Here is a 20,421-nt window from a genome sequence, read left to right on the forward strand (position 1 = left end):
TTTGAGACCAGCCTGGCCAACATGGTGAAACCTCATCTTTACTAAAAATACAAAACTTAGCCGGGCATGGTGGTGCATGCCTGTAATCCCAGCTACTCAGGAGGCTGAGGCAGGAGAATCGCTTGAACCCAGGAGGTGGAGGCTGCTTGAACCCAGGAGGCAGAGGCTGCAGTGAGCCGAGATTGTGCCACTGTACTCCAGCCTGGGTGACAGAGCCAGATTCTGTCTCAAAGAAAAAAAAAAAAGTTTTGTAATCATCACCACAATCTAATTTTGGAACATTTTCATCACCCCTTAAATTAAACTTCCAGCCTGTTAGCAATCAATCTCCTTTCCCCACACCCCATGAGCCCTAGGTAACCACCAATTTACTTTCTCTCTCTATCAGTTTGCCTATTCTGGACATTTCATATAAATTGAACCATGCAATAGGTGGCCTTTGTGTATGGCTTCTTTCACATAGCATAATGTTTTCAAGGTTCATCCATGTTGTAGCATGTATCAGTACTTCCTTTTATTGCTGAGTAATATACCATTGTATGGACATATATACGTTGTGTTTATCCAGTCATTGGTTGGTAGAAATTTGGGTTTTTCCACTTTTTGGCTGTTGGGAATAATTCTGCTATGAACATTCATGTATAAGTGTGTGGGCCTCAGTTTTCATTTCTTTCAGGTATATACTTGGGAGTAGAATTGCTGGATCATGCAATAACTCTAGTTTAACTTGAGAAACCTCTATACTCTTCCAAAGTGGCTGTACCATTTTACATTCCCATAAACAGTATGTGAGGATTCCAGTTTCTCCACACCCTCTCCAACACTTGTTATTATATTTTTACTATAGCCCTCCTAGTGGGTGTAAAGTGATATCTTGTGATTTTGATTTACATTTCCCTGATGGCTAATTATGTTGAGCATATTCTCATGTGCATATTGGCCATTTGTGTATCCTTTTTAGAGAAATATCTATTCAAATCCTTTGCCCATATTTTTTTTTTTGAAACAGAGTCTTGCTCTGTTGCCCAGGCTGGAGTGCAGTGGCACAAACATGACTCACTGCAGGCTCAATCTCCTTGGCTTAAGGGATTTTCTTACCTCATTCTCCTGAGTAGCTGGGACTACAGTCACTTGCGACCACACCCAACTAATTTTTTTAATTGTTATTTTTAGTAGAGATGAGGTCTTGCTATGTTGCCCAGACTGGTCTCAAGCTCCTGTTTGCACATTTTTAATTGGGTTATTTGTCTCTTTATTATTGAGTGGTAAGAGTTTTTTAAAAATATATTCTGGGTCATATATATGATTTGGCAATATTTGATTATACCAATTGTCTTGAAAGTTTTACTTTCTTCATAGTGTTATTTAAAGCATATAAGTTTCAAATTTTGATGAAGTTCAATTTATCCATTTTTAAATGTTTTTACTTTTGGTGTCATAGCTAAGAAACCATCACCTGATCCAAGGTCTTGAAGATTTATCCCTGTTTTCTTCTAAGAATTGTGTAGGTTTAGCTCTTATGTTTAGGTTTTAAATTCATTTTAAGTTAATTTTTATATATGGTATGTAGGGTTGCAACTTCATTCTTTTGCATATGGATATTTGGTTGTTTCAGCACTATTTGTTGAAAAAAACTATGTTTCCCCTACATAATTATTTTGATACCCTTGTTGAAAATTAAATTAAATATGAGAGCTTATTTCTGGATTCTCAGTTTTATTCCATTTACCTATGTGATATCTAGCCTTATGCCAGTACTGTAATTCTTTAAATATTAAAAACAATGACAAACAAAAATTATATTGCTGTAGCTTTGTAGTAAGTTTTAAAATTAAAAAAAAAGATATGAGTCCTCCAATTTTTGGATCCTTTCCTTTTCAAGTTTATTTTGGCAATTCTGGGTCCCTTGCATTTCCATATGAATTTTAGCATCAACATGTCAGTTGCTGAAAAGAAGTTCACTGGGATTTTTGATAGGGCTTACATTTAACTCATAGGTCAATTTGGGGAGTATTTTCATCTTAACCATCTTAAATCTTGCTCTCTATGAACATGGATATCTTTCCTTTTATTTGGGTCGTGTTTAGTTCGTTTCAACAGTTTTTTTGTAGTTTTCAGTATATAAGTTTTGTACTTCTTTTCCTAAGTATATTCTAAGTATTTTTTGATTGAGCCATCAGTCTTGGATCACCTTCAATTACCTACTTCATTCCCCACAAACATATTTACCTCTTCACCTATCTCAAGTATCTTTATTTTCTGTTTTAAAGGTTGGACAGACCCACCTACTGTTCAAGGCAACTCAACTACCTTGGGACTTTTCTCCCTCAATTTTTCTCTGTCGTCTTAGCCCTTCCCTTGCTTTTCCCTGCCACCATTTCCTGTACTTTCATCTTCTTCCTCTTTTGTAATCTCCATTTCTAGCTTAAAAACATGCTCAAGACACTCTTGCTACATGCATACAAAATGAAAAGCAAAACAAAACAAAACCCCCCATTTTTTTTTTCGAGATGGAGTCCCACTCTGTCGCCCAGGCTGGAGTGCAGTGGCACAATCTCAGCTCACTGCAACCTCCACCTCCCAGGTTCAAGCGATTCTCTTGCCTCAACCTCCCGAGTAGCTGGGATTACAGGTGCATGCCACCACACCCAGCTAATTTTTTTGTTTTTATTTTTAGTAGAGATGGGGTTTCACCATGTTGGCCAGGCTGGTCTCGAACTCCTGACCTCAGGTGATCCACCCACCTCAGGCTCCCAAAGTGCTGGGATTATAGGCGTGAGCCACTGTGCTCGGCCAAAATAAAACTCTTTATCTGCATCCACCTCCCATCTGCTGTCCAGTTCATCTCTTCTTTGTACTAAACTTCTTTTTAAAGTACACTGACTCACTGTTTCTACTTACTCATGTTCCATTCAGTCCTTTAACCCGTTGTAATGTAGCTTTTGTCCCCTAGCACTTCATTGATGGGCCTTTCACGGAAACATTGATGATTTTCTGGTTGGCAAATCTAGTCGGCAGTTTTGAGCTTTATCTTACTGGAACCCTTTTGCTACCTTTGACACTGGTGTCTTTTCATTCCTTTTGGCACTCTCTAGCCTCTTGGTTTCTGGGCCATTAGATTTTTGTAGTTCTCTCATCTTTCTGACCTTCCTTTACTATCCTCTTTGTAGGCTGTTTTTGTACCATCTGCCCCTCAAAAGTTGGTGTTCTGTTAGTTTCAGCTTTGGCTCTCTGATTTATCTCCTTGAGTGATCTCAGCTACTCCCATAGTTTCAAGTACCACCAAGCCATTAACTTTTGAGGCTTGGTCTTCAGCTCAAACCTGTGGTCCTAGGTTCAGGCTTATATTTATCTTCTGTTGGCCATGTCTACCTGAATGTCACACAGTTACCTCAAACTGAACATGTCCAAAACTGAATTTTTTCTTTCTGCTAACATGGTTCTATATTTTATATTCTGTATCTTTATCACTATCCACTTAGTCACCCAAACCAGACACTCAGGAGTTCATCTAGGCTCTCTTTTCCCTCCCTAATAACTCTTATTCAATCATACTGATTTTTTACCTTCAATTCCTAACTTAAAGGCTGACCACTCATGTCTTAGACTTCCATGTGTCAATTATGGCCTTATAAGAGGGTGCCATCATTAAGTCTTGCTGATTTTACCTCCCAGATATTTCTTGGATTGGCATTCTCATCATATTCTCTCCTACCACTACCCAGGTTTGAGATCTCATTCTACTGCCTGGATTACTGTGGTAGTTTCCTACCTGATGTCCCTATCTTCAATCTTGTTCCTTTCAAATTCACCTTCCATACAAGCACCAGAAAGATTTATTTAAAATTCAATTTTAGGATTACAGTTCTGGGTAAGATATTTAAGCATCTGTTACCCTTTGTTTCCCACTGAACATGATCATAAAACCCAGAAAGAACGCATGGCAACTCATGGTGAGTTTCCCACATTTTTTTCTCTGGCAACTTAATCCAGTCAGAAACCTTGAAGGGAGCACTATGGTACAGACAGAAAGCTCCAGAAGAAGCTTTCTAGTTCTGGCTTGAGAAGTGAGAGAAGGAATTCCTAAAGCTTGGGGTTGGGGAGGTGGAAATCCCCATCTTTTTATTTCTCTCTTCCCTCACACCCCAACCCTCAGGCAATCATACAGCATCAGCAACAATGATAGCAATGGGAGCCTTCGAGAACCAGTACTCTCAGGGAATGGACCCATAATCTCTATTTGAGATAGAGTTGGGGCCCCAAGAGAGCAAAGCCACATTCTGTTGATTTTTTTCTCTTTCTGTTCTCCCACTGCTTATCTCCAGATGTGGCACAATTGCAGACATGAACAATTTCTGACTAGCAGACTGAAAGGGAAGTACTAGGAACTGGGGAGTACTGGGGAGAATGTGGAGAAGTAGGAGCTCAGGAAAGTGACCCCATAAAGTTTTTTTTTAATGTGCTCTTTGGTGTGTATCCTCAACCTGTATGTGTGTTGATCCAGATCCTAATTAGCATACTAAGAATTTGAGAACGAGCTGACAGACACTCATCTAGGTTCTAGACTGACCATTTCATGACATGCACAGCAGACAGATCCAGATAGCACTGCAAAGGCTTTGAAAACTGAGGTTGGACCCTCAGCCCACAGAAGGCAGGTGGAAACCTGTGGCCTGAACCTAATCAGATTGACTGCAAAAGCAAACATACATTTTCCATAAAATTACCAGATCTACAATTTTATAATGTTTATCCAGGATATACTCCAGAATTACTAGGCATATGAAGAACCATTGACATCTCAACTTGCATGGCAAAAGACAACAGCAAGGACAAAAAGATAAAGGTGTTGGACTTATCTGACAAAGTCTTTAAGTCTGCTACCGTAAAAACTCAAATGAACAATTGCGAACACTTTTGGAACAAATGTTAAAATATAAATGTTAAGCTATAGAGTCTCATCAAATAGGAATTAGAAGAGCCAAATGGACATTTTAGGATTGAAAAATACAGTAACTGAAACTTAAGACCTCACTGTGTGGACTCGAGAGAGGACAAAGGAAAGAGTAAAGTTGAAGGTAGATAAATAGAAATTATGCAATGTGACAGAAAAAAGATTGAAAAAAAATGAACAATGCCTCAGGGACTTGTAGGACAATAACAAAAGGTCTATCAGTCATGCTGTTAGAGCCCTAGGAGGAGAGGAGAAAGAGAACAGTGCAGAAAAAAATCTTTGAAGAAACAATGGCTGAAAAGTTCTCAAGTTTGGTTAAAGACACCAACCTGTAGGTTTAAGAAAACAAGTGAACCTCAACAGGATAAATAAAACCCATAAATAGATAAATCGTAGTCAAACTGCTGAAAAAGACTAAGAAAAACAGAAATGATGCATTATGTACTGCATAGAGGAACAACAATTTGAATGACTATAGATTTATCATCAGAAACTCTGTAGACCAGAAGGAAGAAACAAAATTTTTCAAGTGTTGAAAGAACGATCAATCCAGAATTCAGTATCTAGCAAAAAATAACTTTCAGGAATGAAGGTAAAACTTAAAACACAATTTCAGACGAAGGAAAACTAAGAAAATTCACAGCAAGCATATCTGCTGTAAAATAATTTTTAAAGGAATTTCTTCATATAGAAATGAAGTGATGGACATAGAAAGTGGGATGATAGATAGTGGAGACTCGGAAGGGTGGGATGATGAAAAAATACTTGGGTACAATGTACATTATTTGGTTGATGGATACACTAAAAGCCCCAACTTGACCACTGCACTATCTATGCTTGTAACAAAATTGCACTTGCACCCCATAAATTAATACAAATTAAAAAAAAAAAGAAATACCAGAAGGGAAATTGGAACATCCGGAATGAAGGAAGAGCAACAGAACTGGTAAGTATCTGGCTAAATATAATAAACTACTCTTTTCTTAAGTTTTGTAAAACATATTTGTTGATTGAAAGCAAAAATTACATTTTGATGGGATTTTCGATGTATGTAAATGTAATACATAAGACAGTAATAGCATAAAGTGGAGAGAACAAAGGGCTCAATATGCTGGTAGGGTTTTTACATTGCAATTGAAGTGGTAAAATGTTGATTCTAAGTAGACTGTGAAAAGTATATATTTTGTTATCCCTGGAGCAACTACTAAAAAAATTACACAGAGAGATGTCAGAGCCACAATAGATAAATTAAAATGGAATACCAAAAGTTCAAATAATCTTAAAAAAAAAAGCAGGAAAAGAGAAACAGAGAAGGAAAAAAAAACCAGAGACCAAACAGAAAATTTTAAAATGGCAAACCCCAATCCAGTCTTATCAGTAATTACATTAAATGGTCTAAACATACAAATGAAAAGACATATTGTCAGGATGGATTTAAAAAGCATGACCACATGCTGCCTACAAAAACTCACGTCAAATATGATGATATAGGTTGGTTAAAAGTAAAAGGCTGAAAACAAATGCCACTTGAAAACCAAAAGAAGGCTGGAGTGGCTATATTAACATCAGACAAAGTTGACTTCACTGCAAAGTGTTAGGAATAGTGATGTTATATATTGATAGTGTCAATTCACCAAGAAGGCAGCAATCCCAAATGTGTCTTAATAACAGTTTCAAAATACTAGAAGCAAAAATTGATAGAATTGAAACAAGAAATGAACAAATCCATAATTATAGTTTCAGTAATTGATGGAAGCTAGCAGACAGAAAATCAGAAAAGATATTGAAGAAATGAACACCATTAGCCAACTGAATCCAACTGATGTTTATAGAACACTTCACCAAACAAACGGCAGAATACACATTCTTCTCAAGTGCACATGGGACATTCTCCAAGATAGACCATATCCTAGGCCATAAAACAAGTTTTAACCAATTAAAAACAATAGAAATCACAGAGTGTGTTCTTTGGCCACAGTGGAATTAAACTAGAAATGAATAACAGATAAACAATAATAAAATCTTCAAACACTTGGAAATAACATACCTTTAATCCATGGGTCAAAGAAACTGGAAACCACCCAAAGGACCTCCAGTGGATGAATGGATAAACTGGTGGATCCATGTAATTGAATTCTATTCAGCAATTAAAAGGAACAAACTGTTGATTCACATGACATCTTGAAAGAATATGAAAGGCATTTTGCTGAATTAAAGAAGTCTGTCCCAAAAAGTTACATATTCTATGACATTCTTGAAAGCCCAAAACCATAGTGATGTAAAATAGATCAGTGGTTAGAAATAGGGTTAAGGTGTGATTATAAAGAAATAAAGGAGATTTCTGGGGCAGTGGAAACTGTTCTGTATCCTGATAGCGGTGGTGGTTACATGAATGTCTACATGTGTTAAAATTCATGGAACTCTACACCAAAAGTAAAGGGCAATTGTATGATCATTTGAAAAATAGACTTAAAATTCAATTCTGATGGTGCTTCACTAGCCTACAGGGTGCAGTACAGACTTCTTAATATGGATTACAGGGCCCACCCTGGTGGTAGCGCCTCAACAACAGGGCTGTTTCCCCTCATAAAGCCTAAGAATGTAGTTTTGGGGGTAGACTGAAATGTGGTCCTGAAGGTCACAAATGTTTTGTCTCTAAATAAGACACTTTTCAGTTTGGAAAATCAAGGATTTAGAAGACTCAAGTTCTCACTCTGGTGTAGCATGTTGTGGAATCCTGGCCTAGTATAGCCTCAGTTCCCTACCTATTAAACACGACTAAGAACTGGCTCCCCTGGGGTCACTATTAGTGTGACAGAAATTAAACTGTATTGAATGCTCAGCCTAACTGATTTTGCATTTGAACAGAATATGGCTTCCCACCTCAAACCCCTCTGGAGAGGAGAGGAGTGTATGATGTATGCATTGGGGGGAATAGATTGTATTGTCAGATTTCAAGGTGCCTTATGCATTTATTTAACAGTCTGGACTACACTCTATCCCACTTTGCCTCCCCAGTAACTAATGCATTCCACTGAGATTTGTATCCTGCAGAGAATTAGCTCCTGGAACAATTACAGTGGCATGTATTTCCCCACAGGATCATCCAGAGTCGCAGCTAGGTTTTAGAGTTCTTCTTGGCAACCCCTTTAGTATCATGATCATCCCTGATGGAGATTCTTGGTTTGCGCTGCTGCTGTCCTCCCTCACCTGCCATCGTGACCTGCATGTGGCTTGTTTAGAGCTTGGATGGCCACCCAAGCCCACCTGCCCCCCATTTCCACCACCATTCAACTCCCTTTATGCTGAGGTAAATGATGAGGCACGGCATTGATTATGTTTATCCATTTATTAAAATATTTAAAGAAGCAATACTTTATTAACATTGAGGACTGGTGTTCCATTTGGCGGGGGGAGAGGAATAGGCACACTTTGTGGATCTTTTTTTTCTGCTTTTTCCTGTTACCATGTAAATACCCCAGCTTCCTCCCCCAACCAGCCCCTGGCCCTGCTGCTTATTTGCAGGGGCCTCTGAGGAAATAAAAAACACAGAGCAGAAAACAACAATGGATTACAGATTCACTGACAAATAGACAAATGCAATTCCACAAACCATATAGCCAAGCAAGGTCTCATATAGGATGGAATGGTGCTAATGGGTTTGGTTGCTTTGGTATTATTTTCCACCTCTCGTGAAAGAAAAATTCTTCCATTTGTGTCCTGAGGGAAGATGACGTTGACCCTGACTGTTTCTTCTGGCCCAGTTTTATTAAGGTAAAAAATCTCTTTCTTATTCTTAACCTGCTCTTATGGACACAGCACAGGGCCTTTCTGGAGAAGGGGACCCATAACTGTTTACCTCCTATAGTATTGACACCAGAAGCAGTTGTGGCAGTTCAAATGTATCGGCTTTTTCTTCTCCACTATTCTTCTGGCCAGGAATTGCCTACCCAACCAATTCGTCAGAAAGTGCTACCAAAGATACAACCAAACCCTAGAGCTTTGGGTCTTAATGATGTCTGAACATAATTGAGATGGATATTTGGTGTTTGGTCCCACCACCCAAGCAATTGTATTAATTATTGCAAGTGGTTAACAAAGTCCTTAAAGGAGCTCACACTCCCAGAGCTAAGACAACTCCCTTGAGGCATCACTTCTTGCTTTGTTTCCAAGTGAGCATATGCAAGAACAGGTGCTTGGCAAGCTATCTTCCTTTTTGGGAAACTACTGGTAACTTAGCAATTTAGGAGGTAACTGAGGGATTGAGCAAGCCACACCTGCTCCTGGGCCTTGTCATCTATCAACTGTGCTCCATGAGCTGACTCTAGCCCCAAATACTAGTGGTTTCAGTCAATATCATTCTGACTCAGAGTGGGAGGACAGGGTAGGTGAAAGGGAATCCACATGGCACAACAGAGCAACAGCAGCATCACTGTGCACAAAGACCTAATTATTGCAGCAAAGTAAGCACAAGAGATGGAGTCTTATTACAGTTTATTGTCATCAGTGATAAAAATAATTACAAGACACAGCCCTGCTTTGTCACTGCCAAGATAAAGCTACCTTCTCCCAGGACTTCCTTCTGTAGTCCTAAATTTGCTCATTTGGACATTTTCCCCTTCGGAAAAAGCTCTTCTGAAGAAAATGCAACTTGGTTCCCACTCTGTGAGTGTGTGTGCAGGTGTCAACGCATGCAGCCATAGAGGAGCCAAGTCAGGCTGCAATAGTGAGCTTGCTGATTTCATCTAATACCTCCTCCTGGGAAGAAAGACTAATAACAGAGAAAGTCAAAGACACAACAACAGCACACTCACTACTCAAATATGTACAATAAGCTAACACATTCTGATGCTTAAATAAGTTTTAAATGTTTTCTGTCATCTTTTTCCATTGACTTTCTTCTCTAGTTGTAGAGCTAGGACTTAGTTTGGCACAGCAATCAGACATTTGGGGACTATCCCCTTGTTAATATTTTTCTCCTCACCCCTGCGGAGGTGGAGCACAGGTGGCTGGTTTAAGTGGGTTAGGCTGGTGGAGTTCCAGAGTTGAGAACCAGTGCTTGGAATCTGAATTGTGCACCTCAATGAACCAGCCGTTGGACTGAATCAGGTAATTGAGCACGCTAAGTTTGTCTGAGAAGTAGGGAGAGGCCAGTTTTCTCTTGATAAGTGGGAAGGGACAGTTAACTAAAGGTATGAGTCAAGGGTGGGGTGAAGATGCAAGGCTGACCAGAGAGAACCTCTCTGGGCATTGGGGTTTGATTAGATTTGCCTGACTGGGAGAAGGCATTTTTGAAAAATGTGAATTAGGATTTGGAGCGATTTAGGAATAGTTTATTTTCATGAGAAATTTGCAAGAAGAACCACAGGAAAGCACAGGCTTCTAGCCTTCATTTCTCCAGGCCCATGTTTTTTCTGATCACTTCAATGCCCCTCTGTACTCAAGGGAAAAGGGCAAGATGGGAGATTTGAAGGTGACTTGAGGACTGACCCAACAGCCTGTCCAGAAGATCAGGCCAAGATGGAGCTTGTGGGGAAGGGCCTAGGCTGTGACTTAATTGTCAGGCAGTCCCTAGTTCAGGCATCTAAGTCACAGAGCTCAAGGCCTGGTTGCTCCATATAGTCTTTTTATTGGGGAAGGGCACAGTTGCTGATGAAGAGTCTAGGACAGATAGAGCAAAAAAAGGCAGCATGCCAGCTTAAACCCCTTCTTTAGGGCATTGGTGTTTTTGTTCCCCTTTCCATGGCCTGGCTCAGAATTTTAAGGGGGCGTCAGAATCAGCTGGGCCATAGATCCCAGCCACCTCTAAGACGCTGAAAATGCACCAAAAGATTTAGAAGCTCCACCAAGAAATAGGGCAGTTGGTAGAGGTGTATGTGTTATTGTTATGTAGAGTAAGGGGGAGTGGGAAGGGATTCCTGGATTAGCACAATAAATTATAGGGTCACTTAGAGGTCGAGTTGTATTTTCAGCTCTTAAAAATATATATGCGTATGTATATATATATACATCTTTATGTCTCTATACATAATCTATACTGCAGCACAGCGGCAAAACATTTAGTTAAAAAATCCAGCAAGAATGCAGGCAAACACTCCGTGGAGGCATGCAGGCTAGGATCAAGGCAGCAGGAGGGGAGCCTGTATGGTTGCCATGAGGGGTGAGTTCCAACCAATGAGCCCACCAGAGCACCACCTGGACATATGCAGACATACAAGCACACATAGAAAAATGCAAAGGGTTTGCAGAGAGAGAGAAAGAGAGAGAGAGGTTACCATATCTACAAAAAGAGATTTCACATGGTCATCTTAACAGGAAAGTGGACAAGCCCCCAGGATCTAGTTCTCATTTTAATGAGCCAACTAGAAGAGATCTCCTGAAGGTGCAAGTTGCAGTTGGCAGGGATTCGGAGAGACACACAACCAAGTCTGGCTGTCCTGCCTGCCCCCTTCTCTTCATCTCCCTGGGAGTCTGTGTGTCTTTCATTCATTCCTTATCATTGATAGTTTCTCTGCTGGTCAGAGAAAACCATTCCAAAACTCCCTGAAGAGGTGAACTCCCTTGAATCCTTTATAGATCCCAGGCCATTCATAAAGAGCTTATCCCAATAAATACTGTAGTTGCTCAAGATGCACAAAGAGAAGGAGAACTGAACAAGACAACTCGGAACAAGAACCTTTGGCCAATGAGGAAATGTAAACCTCTAAGGAGACCAGATTAAGTCCAGGAAAATGCATTAGTGAAAAGAATTGGAGGGTCTTTCTTGGTGGTGCTCATGTTTGTTCTGAAATGATTTAGTCTAGCCTGTATTGAGGTTTTGAGAGTTTTTTTAGTAGAATTCTCAATGTTGTGAGTTCTTCCAGCTTTCAAGGGCTACAGTTGAGATCTCGATGGTGTTAGAGGATCATCACCCTCTGCTTCATCTTCACGATGTCTGCGGTGCCATAAATTGCCTTCAGAGGAAAAAAAAATGGTATAGAAATAATGAGGTTAGCACAATGCCAGATGCCCAAGTATGTGGACCCAAAAGAGAGCAAAAAGTCTGTTAGAAGATAGACTGGTTTGTTCCTATTGTACTAACCATCTCTGAATCATCAGGGAAAACCAGCTGAAACCAAGTGAGCTAAAGACAAATGGGATGAATTTTCAGAACCTGATAATTTATGGAACTGATATTGACTCCGTCAGAGTCTTTAGAAATATTTGCAAACACCATTGTCTCCCAGTTGACAGACTCTTAAGGAATCAAACCAGTTCGACCATACCTGAGAAAATACAGCTCGATCCAAGAGATTCTCTCTTGGCATTCATGCAAACTCTTAGTTCCTTGAAAACAAACTGCTACCCTCTATCCCTTTCTTTTTTTTCTTTTTTTTCTTTCTTTCCTTCTTTCTTTCATTTCGCTCCCTTTCTTTCTCCTTCCGTCCTTTCTTTATTCTTCCTCTTTTTTTCTCCCTCCTTCCTTCCTTCCCCCTCCCTGCCTCCCTCCTTCCCTCCTTCCTCTTTCTTTCAAGATGAGGTCTCACTCTATTGCCCAAGCTGAAGAGCAGTGGCATGATGACAGCTCTCTGCAGCCTCAGCCTCCCAGGCTCAAGCAATCCTCCCACCTCAGCCTCCCAAGTAGCTAGGACTACAAACGCACACCATCATGCCCTATTAATTTTTTATTTTTTGTAGAGACAGGGTCCCACCACGTTGCCCAGGCTGGTCTTGAACTCCTGGGCTCAAACAGTCTGCCTGCCTCGGCCTTCCAAAGTGTTGGGATTACAGGTGTGAACCTGTTCCTTTTTTTTCCATGTCCACTATTACTGCATCTCTCAAGCTTCCAGGTTGTCTAGGACCAAAATTTAGGAGGGACCACCATGGACATCAGAATTGGCACAACTGAAAACTCTAAGAGAACCTTCTTTTGAATCCTACTGATGTGTCAATAGTGCTTAAGGCCAATTCTGAAGAAAGAAAAAATGGAACCAAAATTCAAACAATAAAATATACAGATATGTTGCTTTTCTACCACTTACTATAACAGGAACAAAAGTGTTTAGATAGGCCACAGAACCTGTTCCTGACCCTTAGGAGTGAATCAGGCAGAAAAATCACCGCCTGTTTGCATTTTTGTTTTCTGTATATGTTATGGAGACCACACAGGTTATCCCCTTACCAGTGTCCATATCACTTTCTCTCACCTTGTCCAAGATATGGCTTGGTATCACTTACTGCTGACTCCCAGATGGCCTCCCCCTTCATCATCACCATTCCCACAAACATTTCTAATGGGGGCTTTAGGTCCCTGGGAGGTAGCCAGGCTGTTGGGGGAAGTCTTCATGACCCCTCTGCCTGTGGGGGAGACTTACCAATAAAACTCTGGACACTCTGGCCTGATTTAGGCTTGCGTTCCTCTTCTAGCTTTTTCTTTCCCAATTTGGGGAACTTAATTTTCAGCCTGAGGCTTCTACTGTCAGTGTCCGAAGATTTTTCCTGAGAAACCACAAGAGGAAGGTCAAAATGTTAGTTGCCTAATATTCAAAGATAATTGCTGGAGTCCTGGAAAAGTGGTAAACAAGAATGGCTACAGAGAACAGGGAGATCTGCTCTCTATCCAGGTATGAGAAACACCCCCATCACTGGTCGCATGCCCTAGGAAAGCAATTGATCCTTACCAAGAGGCTACTTGATGCCAGGTGCTTTGCTAGCATTAATAAATGCTCTCATACAACTCTCAAAGCAACCTTGCAAAGTGGTTATTAACATCCCTGTATCAGAGATGAGGAAGCAGAAGCTTGGAGAGGTTAAATATTTCACCTGAGCTCATGTGGCTAGGGATTAGAAGGATGAGATTGCTAGCGCCACTGCTAGCTCACATGGAATCTCTGCATGAATTAGGAAAAAACACCTCTTCCTTCAGACATATAGTTTGGTGAGCCCTTACTTGCGCCTTGGCCAAATACCTTCTTATAGGGAAGACCCTTGCCTGCCAGGCCAGCTGCTTCCCTGTCTGGAATGCAAAGAGAGTTCTCTAAACATAACTCTTAATTATGAACTTGGGCTCTCTGCTGTGCAGATCATGCAGGCTCTGTAATTCCAGCTTAGGCCTGCTAAAGTATGCTTGTTTTACTACTGGTCTCAGTAAAACACAATTTTGAGATTAACTTCGTTGTCAGAAAACCCAGAGTGGGAGGGACGGAAAGCAGCAGGGAGAGGTAATATTTGGAAGATTTAACCACCAGTATGGCCTGGGCACCAACCATTTAGAACAGGTATTGGCTGTAAACTGGCATGGCCATACTGGTATGAACCAGATGAAGTTCAGTCCTGGCAGCAGGTGCTGATCAGGGAGGGGGAATTTGCAGCCAGGAAAACAACACACAAAAAAACCTATCTTGCTTATTCTTTCTTGATCATCTCTTGTTACAGAATGAGCCTTCTTTCTGGTTATTTTTCCACAGTCGCCTAATTTTTCTACATGTTTTCTGCCTTACCCTATCTATTTATGATGAAGAGATTGGGGGGAGGTGGGCAGGGAGGAAGCTCCAGTAACCTTCAGTTTAAAGCCAGCACTGGACCCCCTGTACTACAGTCACCATGTCCTGGCCCACACTGGAAGGGAAGGCACTAAGGAAGAATCCCTCTTTCCCTTTATTTCCCAATTCCCAAGATTACGCACCTCTGGAACAAAGATTGGATTCATCCAGTCAATCTCAGATAGCTTTTTGAACTCCTTATTCATGGCATCCAGGGCGCTTTGTAGTGCAGTCTCATCCTCAGCACTTCTCAGCTGGCACAGACAGGAAAAAGAGTAAGTGTCCAATGCCTAGCACTTTTGTAGACTCTTACACTCTCCCCCACTCCCAGTCCCTGCTAGTGACCAAGAGACCACAAGGTGCCAACTTGTATCCCTTTGGCCCATAGCCAGCTGTTTTCTTTCTCAAAAGGAATATCCAGAAAACAACCAAATGGTGGGGCTCTCCTTGGGGCTGGGCATGCTTACAGTTTTGCAAGCAGAGAGGTCTTTTGATTAGTATCAATTAACACTGAGCTTCACCCCTACAGCTTAGGGTTGAGGACAAGGGTCCTACTGTGACCTCCAGTCCCTGGAGACATCTCAGTGTTCCCCTAAGTAAAAGCTACCTAGCTTTGAGCACATACTGTATGCCAAGCACTGTACATACATAATTTTGTCCTATCTTCCCGGTAACCTTACAATACCTTACAAGGTACTATTGTTTTCATTCCATGGGTGAGAAAACAGACTCCAAGAAGTTTAGTGCTCAAGAGCACACAGCTAGACAGAACCCAGGTCTGTTTAACTATATAGCCTGCCCTCTATACAACATTGTCTTATCAAAGACATGTGGGGAGGCCAGATGCTGAGGGAATCTTTATTACATGCTTACTGTAATTTAAAGGTTGTTTTGTGAAGCAAGGAGAGAGCTAGAGAGAGGCTGGCTCAACTTTCTCCTCCTGGAAAAGAGGGTCTGTCTCCCCAGGCCATGCTTTAGCCCCCAGCTATCACTATGACTAATTAAGAAATGAGTTCTAGATGGCTTGTCCCACAGGTTCAGGAAGCAAATTTAAGTGCTCCCTAGTAACCCCCAGCGCCCACAAGATGAACTTTGTACAGTCCATGGAAGACTTAAAATGGATTCTTTTGGGACCATCTTCGACTCAGAAGAATCAAGTTCTAGAACATCAACACAGGTGAGATGGTTCACATTCCAGTAAGTAGTGAGCTGGGAGAACAGATGGGCAAAGATATCTTCAGCCCTCACATGCTTACAGCCCACCTAACCTGGCCTCACCTCTACTCCCTGGCATGCACTTTACTTTCAGTCTAGCACTTATGTGGCTTCTTGCTGTGCACAGGCCACTTGCTGCTCCAGTCATAGGTTGAGCCTTGCTGGCTGTCAGAAATGGGTGGCATGTGAATGAGAGGAGTACAGGGTAGGAAGTTATGGTCAGTCACTATGGGATACTGAGGGAGGAGCAAGTCAGTGCCGACAAATAATGTTTTTCGCTTTTCAACTAGTAACTTAAGACGATACAAACTGCCCTAGATGCACGGGACATGTGTGTGCCAAGTAAGGGAAGTGGGAGTTACTGGGAGGGATTCACTTCGTCATCAATTTACTTCCCTTTACTAACTCTGAGCTCCTTACTGCCCTCCTTCTTCAAGGGAAGGAATAACACCCAAATGAAACAAGCTGTATCTCCATCTCACCTCTAGGACAGCCTTTCTGGAGATACATGGTCATTCTTAGCTGCTGCCTGCTTCTTGGCCACATTTGGATGTGTGGATGTGTATGTGTGTTTAAGTCCTCACTGGGCCCTATGAGGTGGGAGACTTCTCAAGTGTGGTATGGGCTCAAGTTGGGTTGTTGGTTGGTGTGAACCAATTTTCAGGTCATGAGCCTCAGGAAAGTGGCGACAAGAGACCAAACGCACCTATTTCCTGCTGCCCAAATGGGCAAGGCTATTGAGCTCTGCCTATATATAGAAGGTACTTCTGTTGATGTTGTCTGAGGCTCAAAGACTAGCTTGGGGCTCAGATGTTGGGACAGTCTGACCTGATTGCCTTAGCCACTCTGCCTCCTGTGCAGTGTGCCAATTAGATGAGCAAATGAAAAGAGGAAATAGATGCACTTCTGCAATATCAACTCTGAAGCCCCTCTTCAAATAAACCTTAATTAGATGAGAGGCAAGCACAGCACCTGCCTCAGGGCCTTACCAGCCAACCCTAAAGTGGATGATCATAATTAGTCACCTCATCAGAGCACACTCACCAAGTATGCCTATGGGTTTTGCATTCTGAGAAACATGCAACTAGCCTTCTAGCCCAAAAATGGAGCCTCAGTCTGTTCTCCCTAGAACTAACAAAATGCACTATGAAGCTGCTAGTATAGGCTAGGCACTGATAGGTACTTAATATACAACACCCTGGAGAGGTGGGGATTATAATTCCTATCTTGTAGATATGGAAACTAAGACCCAGAGAGGTGAAGTCACACAGCTAGTGTTATGGGTTGAATTGTGTCCCCCCAGGAATGACACGTTGAAGACCTAATCCCCAGTACATCAGAATGTGACCTTATTCGGAAACAGGGTCATTGCAGATGCAATTAGTTGTTGAGGTCATATTGGATAGGGTAGGCCCCAATCCAATGTGACTGGTGTCCTTATAAGAAGATGGCCTTGTGAAGACAGAGAAACACAGAGAGAACATCATGTGAAGATAGAGGATTGAAGTGATGCATCTACAATCCAAAGAACACCAAAGCTTGCCAGAAAACCACTGGAAGCTAGAAAGAGGCAAAGAAGGACCCCTTACAGGTTTTAGAGAGAGGATGGCCCTGCTGACACCTTGATTTGGACTTCTAGCTTCCAGAATTGAGAGACAATACATTTCTGTTGTTTGAGGACACCTAGTTCTTGATACTTTGTTATGGCAGCCTTAGGAAACGAATATATTAATAGCTAGTAAGTGGCAGATTTGAGATTTGAACCCAGGAATCTCCCAATTTTCCCACTATTCCACACCACCTTCTCATAGGGTGAAAGAGGCATGTAGAAACTTGGGAGGTACAAAGCAGCTCAAAATAGCTCACCTTTTTCTACTGGAGCTGTATCAAGTACGGTAACACTCTACTTTTTATTGGCCTGGTCTGAACCCACAAGACATTTACCAAAGGAGAGGTTGAGACTTTCTCTCAAGAGTATGGTAGTCCCTGTGGATTAGCATAACCCATGAAGTCATACAACCAACAACAATCCTAGGTGACACAGTAGGGACTTCCAGGCAAGCACCTGGCCAAAATGCTCCCACGGGTCTCCAGTGCCCTTGGACCAAGCACAAGACCATGACCATGTTCAGATAGAATACTTTGCCCTCCCAGGCTCCAACCCCCTGCACTCACCAGCTTTTCATCCAGGAAAGCTGTGGTGTCATCGTAGAGCCCTTTAAGACTAAATGTAACATCTACGGCATCATTTCTGCTTAGAGTCTGAGAGGAAAAGAACGGAAAAGGAGAGAAAAAGACAAAGACAGGGGAGTTGTTGGTTAGTAAGCATGCAGCTGTCTTCTCCGTGGGAAGGTAGAAGCAGGCTAGTAGGATGTGGCTATAGGTGAAAAAGCAATATTCAAAATATAGTACAACTAGCACAGCATGAGCTGTACTATCAGAACGAGTGCCAGCTGACAACTGCTGGTACAGTAGTTGTGTAGTACTATGTGAAGTGGCAGAGCACGGCTTGGCTTTGGCATCATTGATTGATTGCAGTGGGTATAGGAAAATAGGAAATATGCAAACCAGAGGGTAAATTTAAGGCTACTTGTTGTCCTAGGCCAAAACCATCATTCCAGGGCAGGTGAAATTAGGGCCTAACATCTCTCTTCTTGCAACTCCAGGCCTTGAGTTGTAGGCCTCCTCCAACTGTAATCAGGCCCTGACACAATTATATCTTTCGCCTAGCACTAAAGTTACTTTATAAAAGCATCAGTTAACAATTCTGGCAGTGGACAAAGCCATGGGGTGACACATTTAACATTAAGTGTCCTGCCTGATATGGACCTTTCCCTCAAGAGGAAAACCGAGGCACCCAGAAGTTCTAGTTCCAATGACAGGTGTTCCCTTATCAGGTTATACAGAGATCTACTTGGGATAAGGAAGGGCCAAGTACAAGTTTCTCTTCGTTTATTGTCCATTTCTCCCTTGAAGCTGGTGGGATGGATGGCTATCAGGGAAGAGGGCTAGCTCTCAGGCTGATGAAATCTGCTGTGATTTTCCCCCAGCAACCACCTTGGACCTGTAACAAGTCAAGGAATGCCTGCCTTCCCATCCACTCTCTCCATCGGTTTCCTGCCATATTTGCCCAGTTTCTCCGTCCAGCCTCCGGCTCCACTTCTTTCCCTTTCATCCTCTTTCCTATCTGGTTTGACTCCTTTCCTTAATTCACTCCTTTCCACTTACTTCAATGGGAATACAGGAAGCTGCACCCATCTCATTGCCACTGTCTTGGCTGTAAAATATATCATTCAGGATGTTAGCGCTGGCATTCACAGAACCCATGAGGACAGACACATGCTGGTGGATCTTGCTCAGGTCATTAAGTCTGTAATAAAGCAAGGACAGATAGATGAGTTGGGATTTCTGAAGGACTTCTGGCCTGGGGCACTGGTGAGGGTTTGGGTAAGGGTAGAAGTGAAAGCCCTGGGTACCTGACTTGGACTCATGACTCCCTCCTGTTATTTCTGCTCTTCTCTAGGTAGCCACCTATGCTAGCAAATGTTTCTACTCTTCTCTAGGTATTTACCTTTACCCATCCTTGTCTCACCCGAATTTAGATATTGGGAATTTGGGGATGGTAGAAGGCTAGAACAGAGGAGGGCAGCTGACTCTAGGAACTCCAAGGCCCTCCTGATATTTAAGGGCAAGGGTAAACAGTCTTAGTTCTATTGGGTTTGGATTAGCATCAAGAGATCCAAATTCATCCCTGGGTCTAATGAGAGATGTCTAACCTGGCTTATTGCTGAGCACAGAGAATATTTCCTGCCTGGATTGTGAGGGTCCCACTCAATTTTTAGAGCTCTAAGCTAAATTCCTCTCTGAGGCCAGGTTCCCTAGTAGCCAATAGACACAAATTGGCTTCTTCTCCCTATGCCTTCTTAGGATTCTCAGCCCTGTATCTAGGCCAGTCCACTTACTTGCTGATGAGGTTTTCTGCAAGCCGAGCTAAGTGCTGCATCTGGGCATACTCCTCGTCAGAGAGGCTCTCTTGAGAGTCCTGGAAGTCCAGCTGGGGTTGAGGGGCAGCTTGAATTTCAGTATGCTTGTATTCCCACATTTTCATTGAGTTCTCAAAGTCCTGGAGATGAATACAGTGGCATATCCTAATGATTGCTGTAGCTACTAGTGCACATGACAGATCTGTCTGTGAGCCTGACGTTTGTGGGCAATGGGTATGTGGGTACAGTGGGTAAAGGGGAAGGAGGGCCCCCTGTCCATTCCCCCTGTCATACCCATCTATATACCTATACAAGTATCCATCATTTTATTCAATCTCTTCTGGACTATGCCCTTTAGTTTTTGTTGTTCTGAGTATGCTGGGTTTTGGGACACCAGGCTTGGATCATACACATGTCTGGTTCCTAGAAGCTCCCATATGAAGGCATCATGACTGACAAGACAGTGGAGCACCTTTCATGCTCCCTTCTTTGCCAAATGTAGGCAATATGTGGTGATGCAGTTTAGAGCCAAACATATCTAATTTAATTTTGAATCGTGTTTCTGTCATTTACTAGTTGTGTGACCATTAGCAAATTATTTAACCTCTCTGGTCCTCATTTTCCTCATCTGTAAAATGGGAATAAGTGTATCCACCTCATAAGATTGTGGAGAGAACCTACATGAGAGAAATGTAAAATGCCTAGCACAGAATAGGCAGTTTATAAACTGGACTTCTCTTCCTTTCTC

The 20,421-nt window shown here is 41.9% G+C and overlaps 1 protein-coding gene across 2 annotated transcripts in view; it reads right to left on the minus strand.

Annotated features, from left to right (window-relative positions):
• Positions 1 to 8,288: 8,288 nt before the first annotated feature.
• DGKK (diacylglycerol kinase kappa) overlaps positions 8,289 to 20,421 on the minus strand; it is a 105,257-nt gene continuing 93,124 nt past the window's right edge. The window contains exons 23-28 of one of the 2 annotated variants that reach the window (XM_003805952.5): positions 19,653 to 19,813; positions 18,919 to 19,060; positions 17,866 to 17,952; positions 14,619 to 14,729; positions 13,309 to 13,432; positions 8,289 to 11,907 (exon numbers count right to left, since the gene is read on the minus strand). In XM_003805952.5, the coding sequence (XP_003806000.2) occupies positions 11,828 to 11,907; positions 13,309 to 13,432; positions 14,619 to 14,729; positions 17,866 to 17,952; positions 18,919 to 19,060; positions 19,653 to 19,813 (705 nt within the window). In that variant the 3' untranslated portion in view covers positions 8,289 to 11,827. The remainder of the gene's footprint in view (positions 11,908 to 13,308; positions 13,433 to 14,618; positions 14,730 to 17,865; positions 17,953 to 18,918; positions 19,061 to 19,652; positions 19,814 to 20,421) is intronic. The other variant, XM_034949945.3, reaches the window with a different exon arrangement.

This window comes from Pan paniscus, chromosome X (assembly GCF_029289425.2).
Source record: "Pan paniscus chromosome X, NHGRI_mPanPan1-v2.0_pri, whole genome shotgun sequence".
NCBI classification, from domain to species: Eukaryota; Metazoa; Chordata; class Mammalia; order Primates; family Hominidae; genus Pan; species Pan paniscus.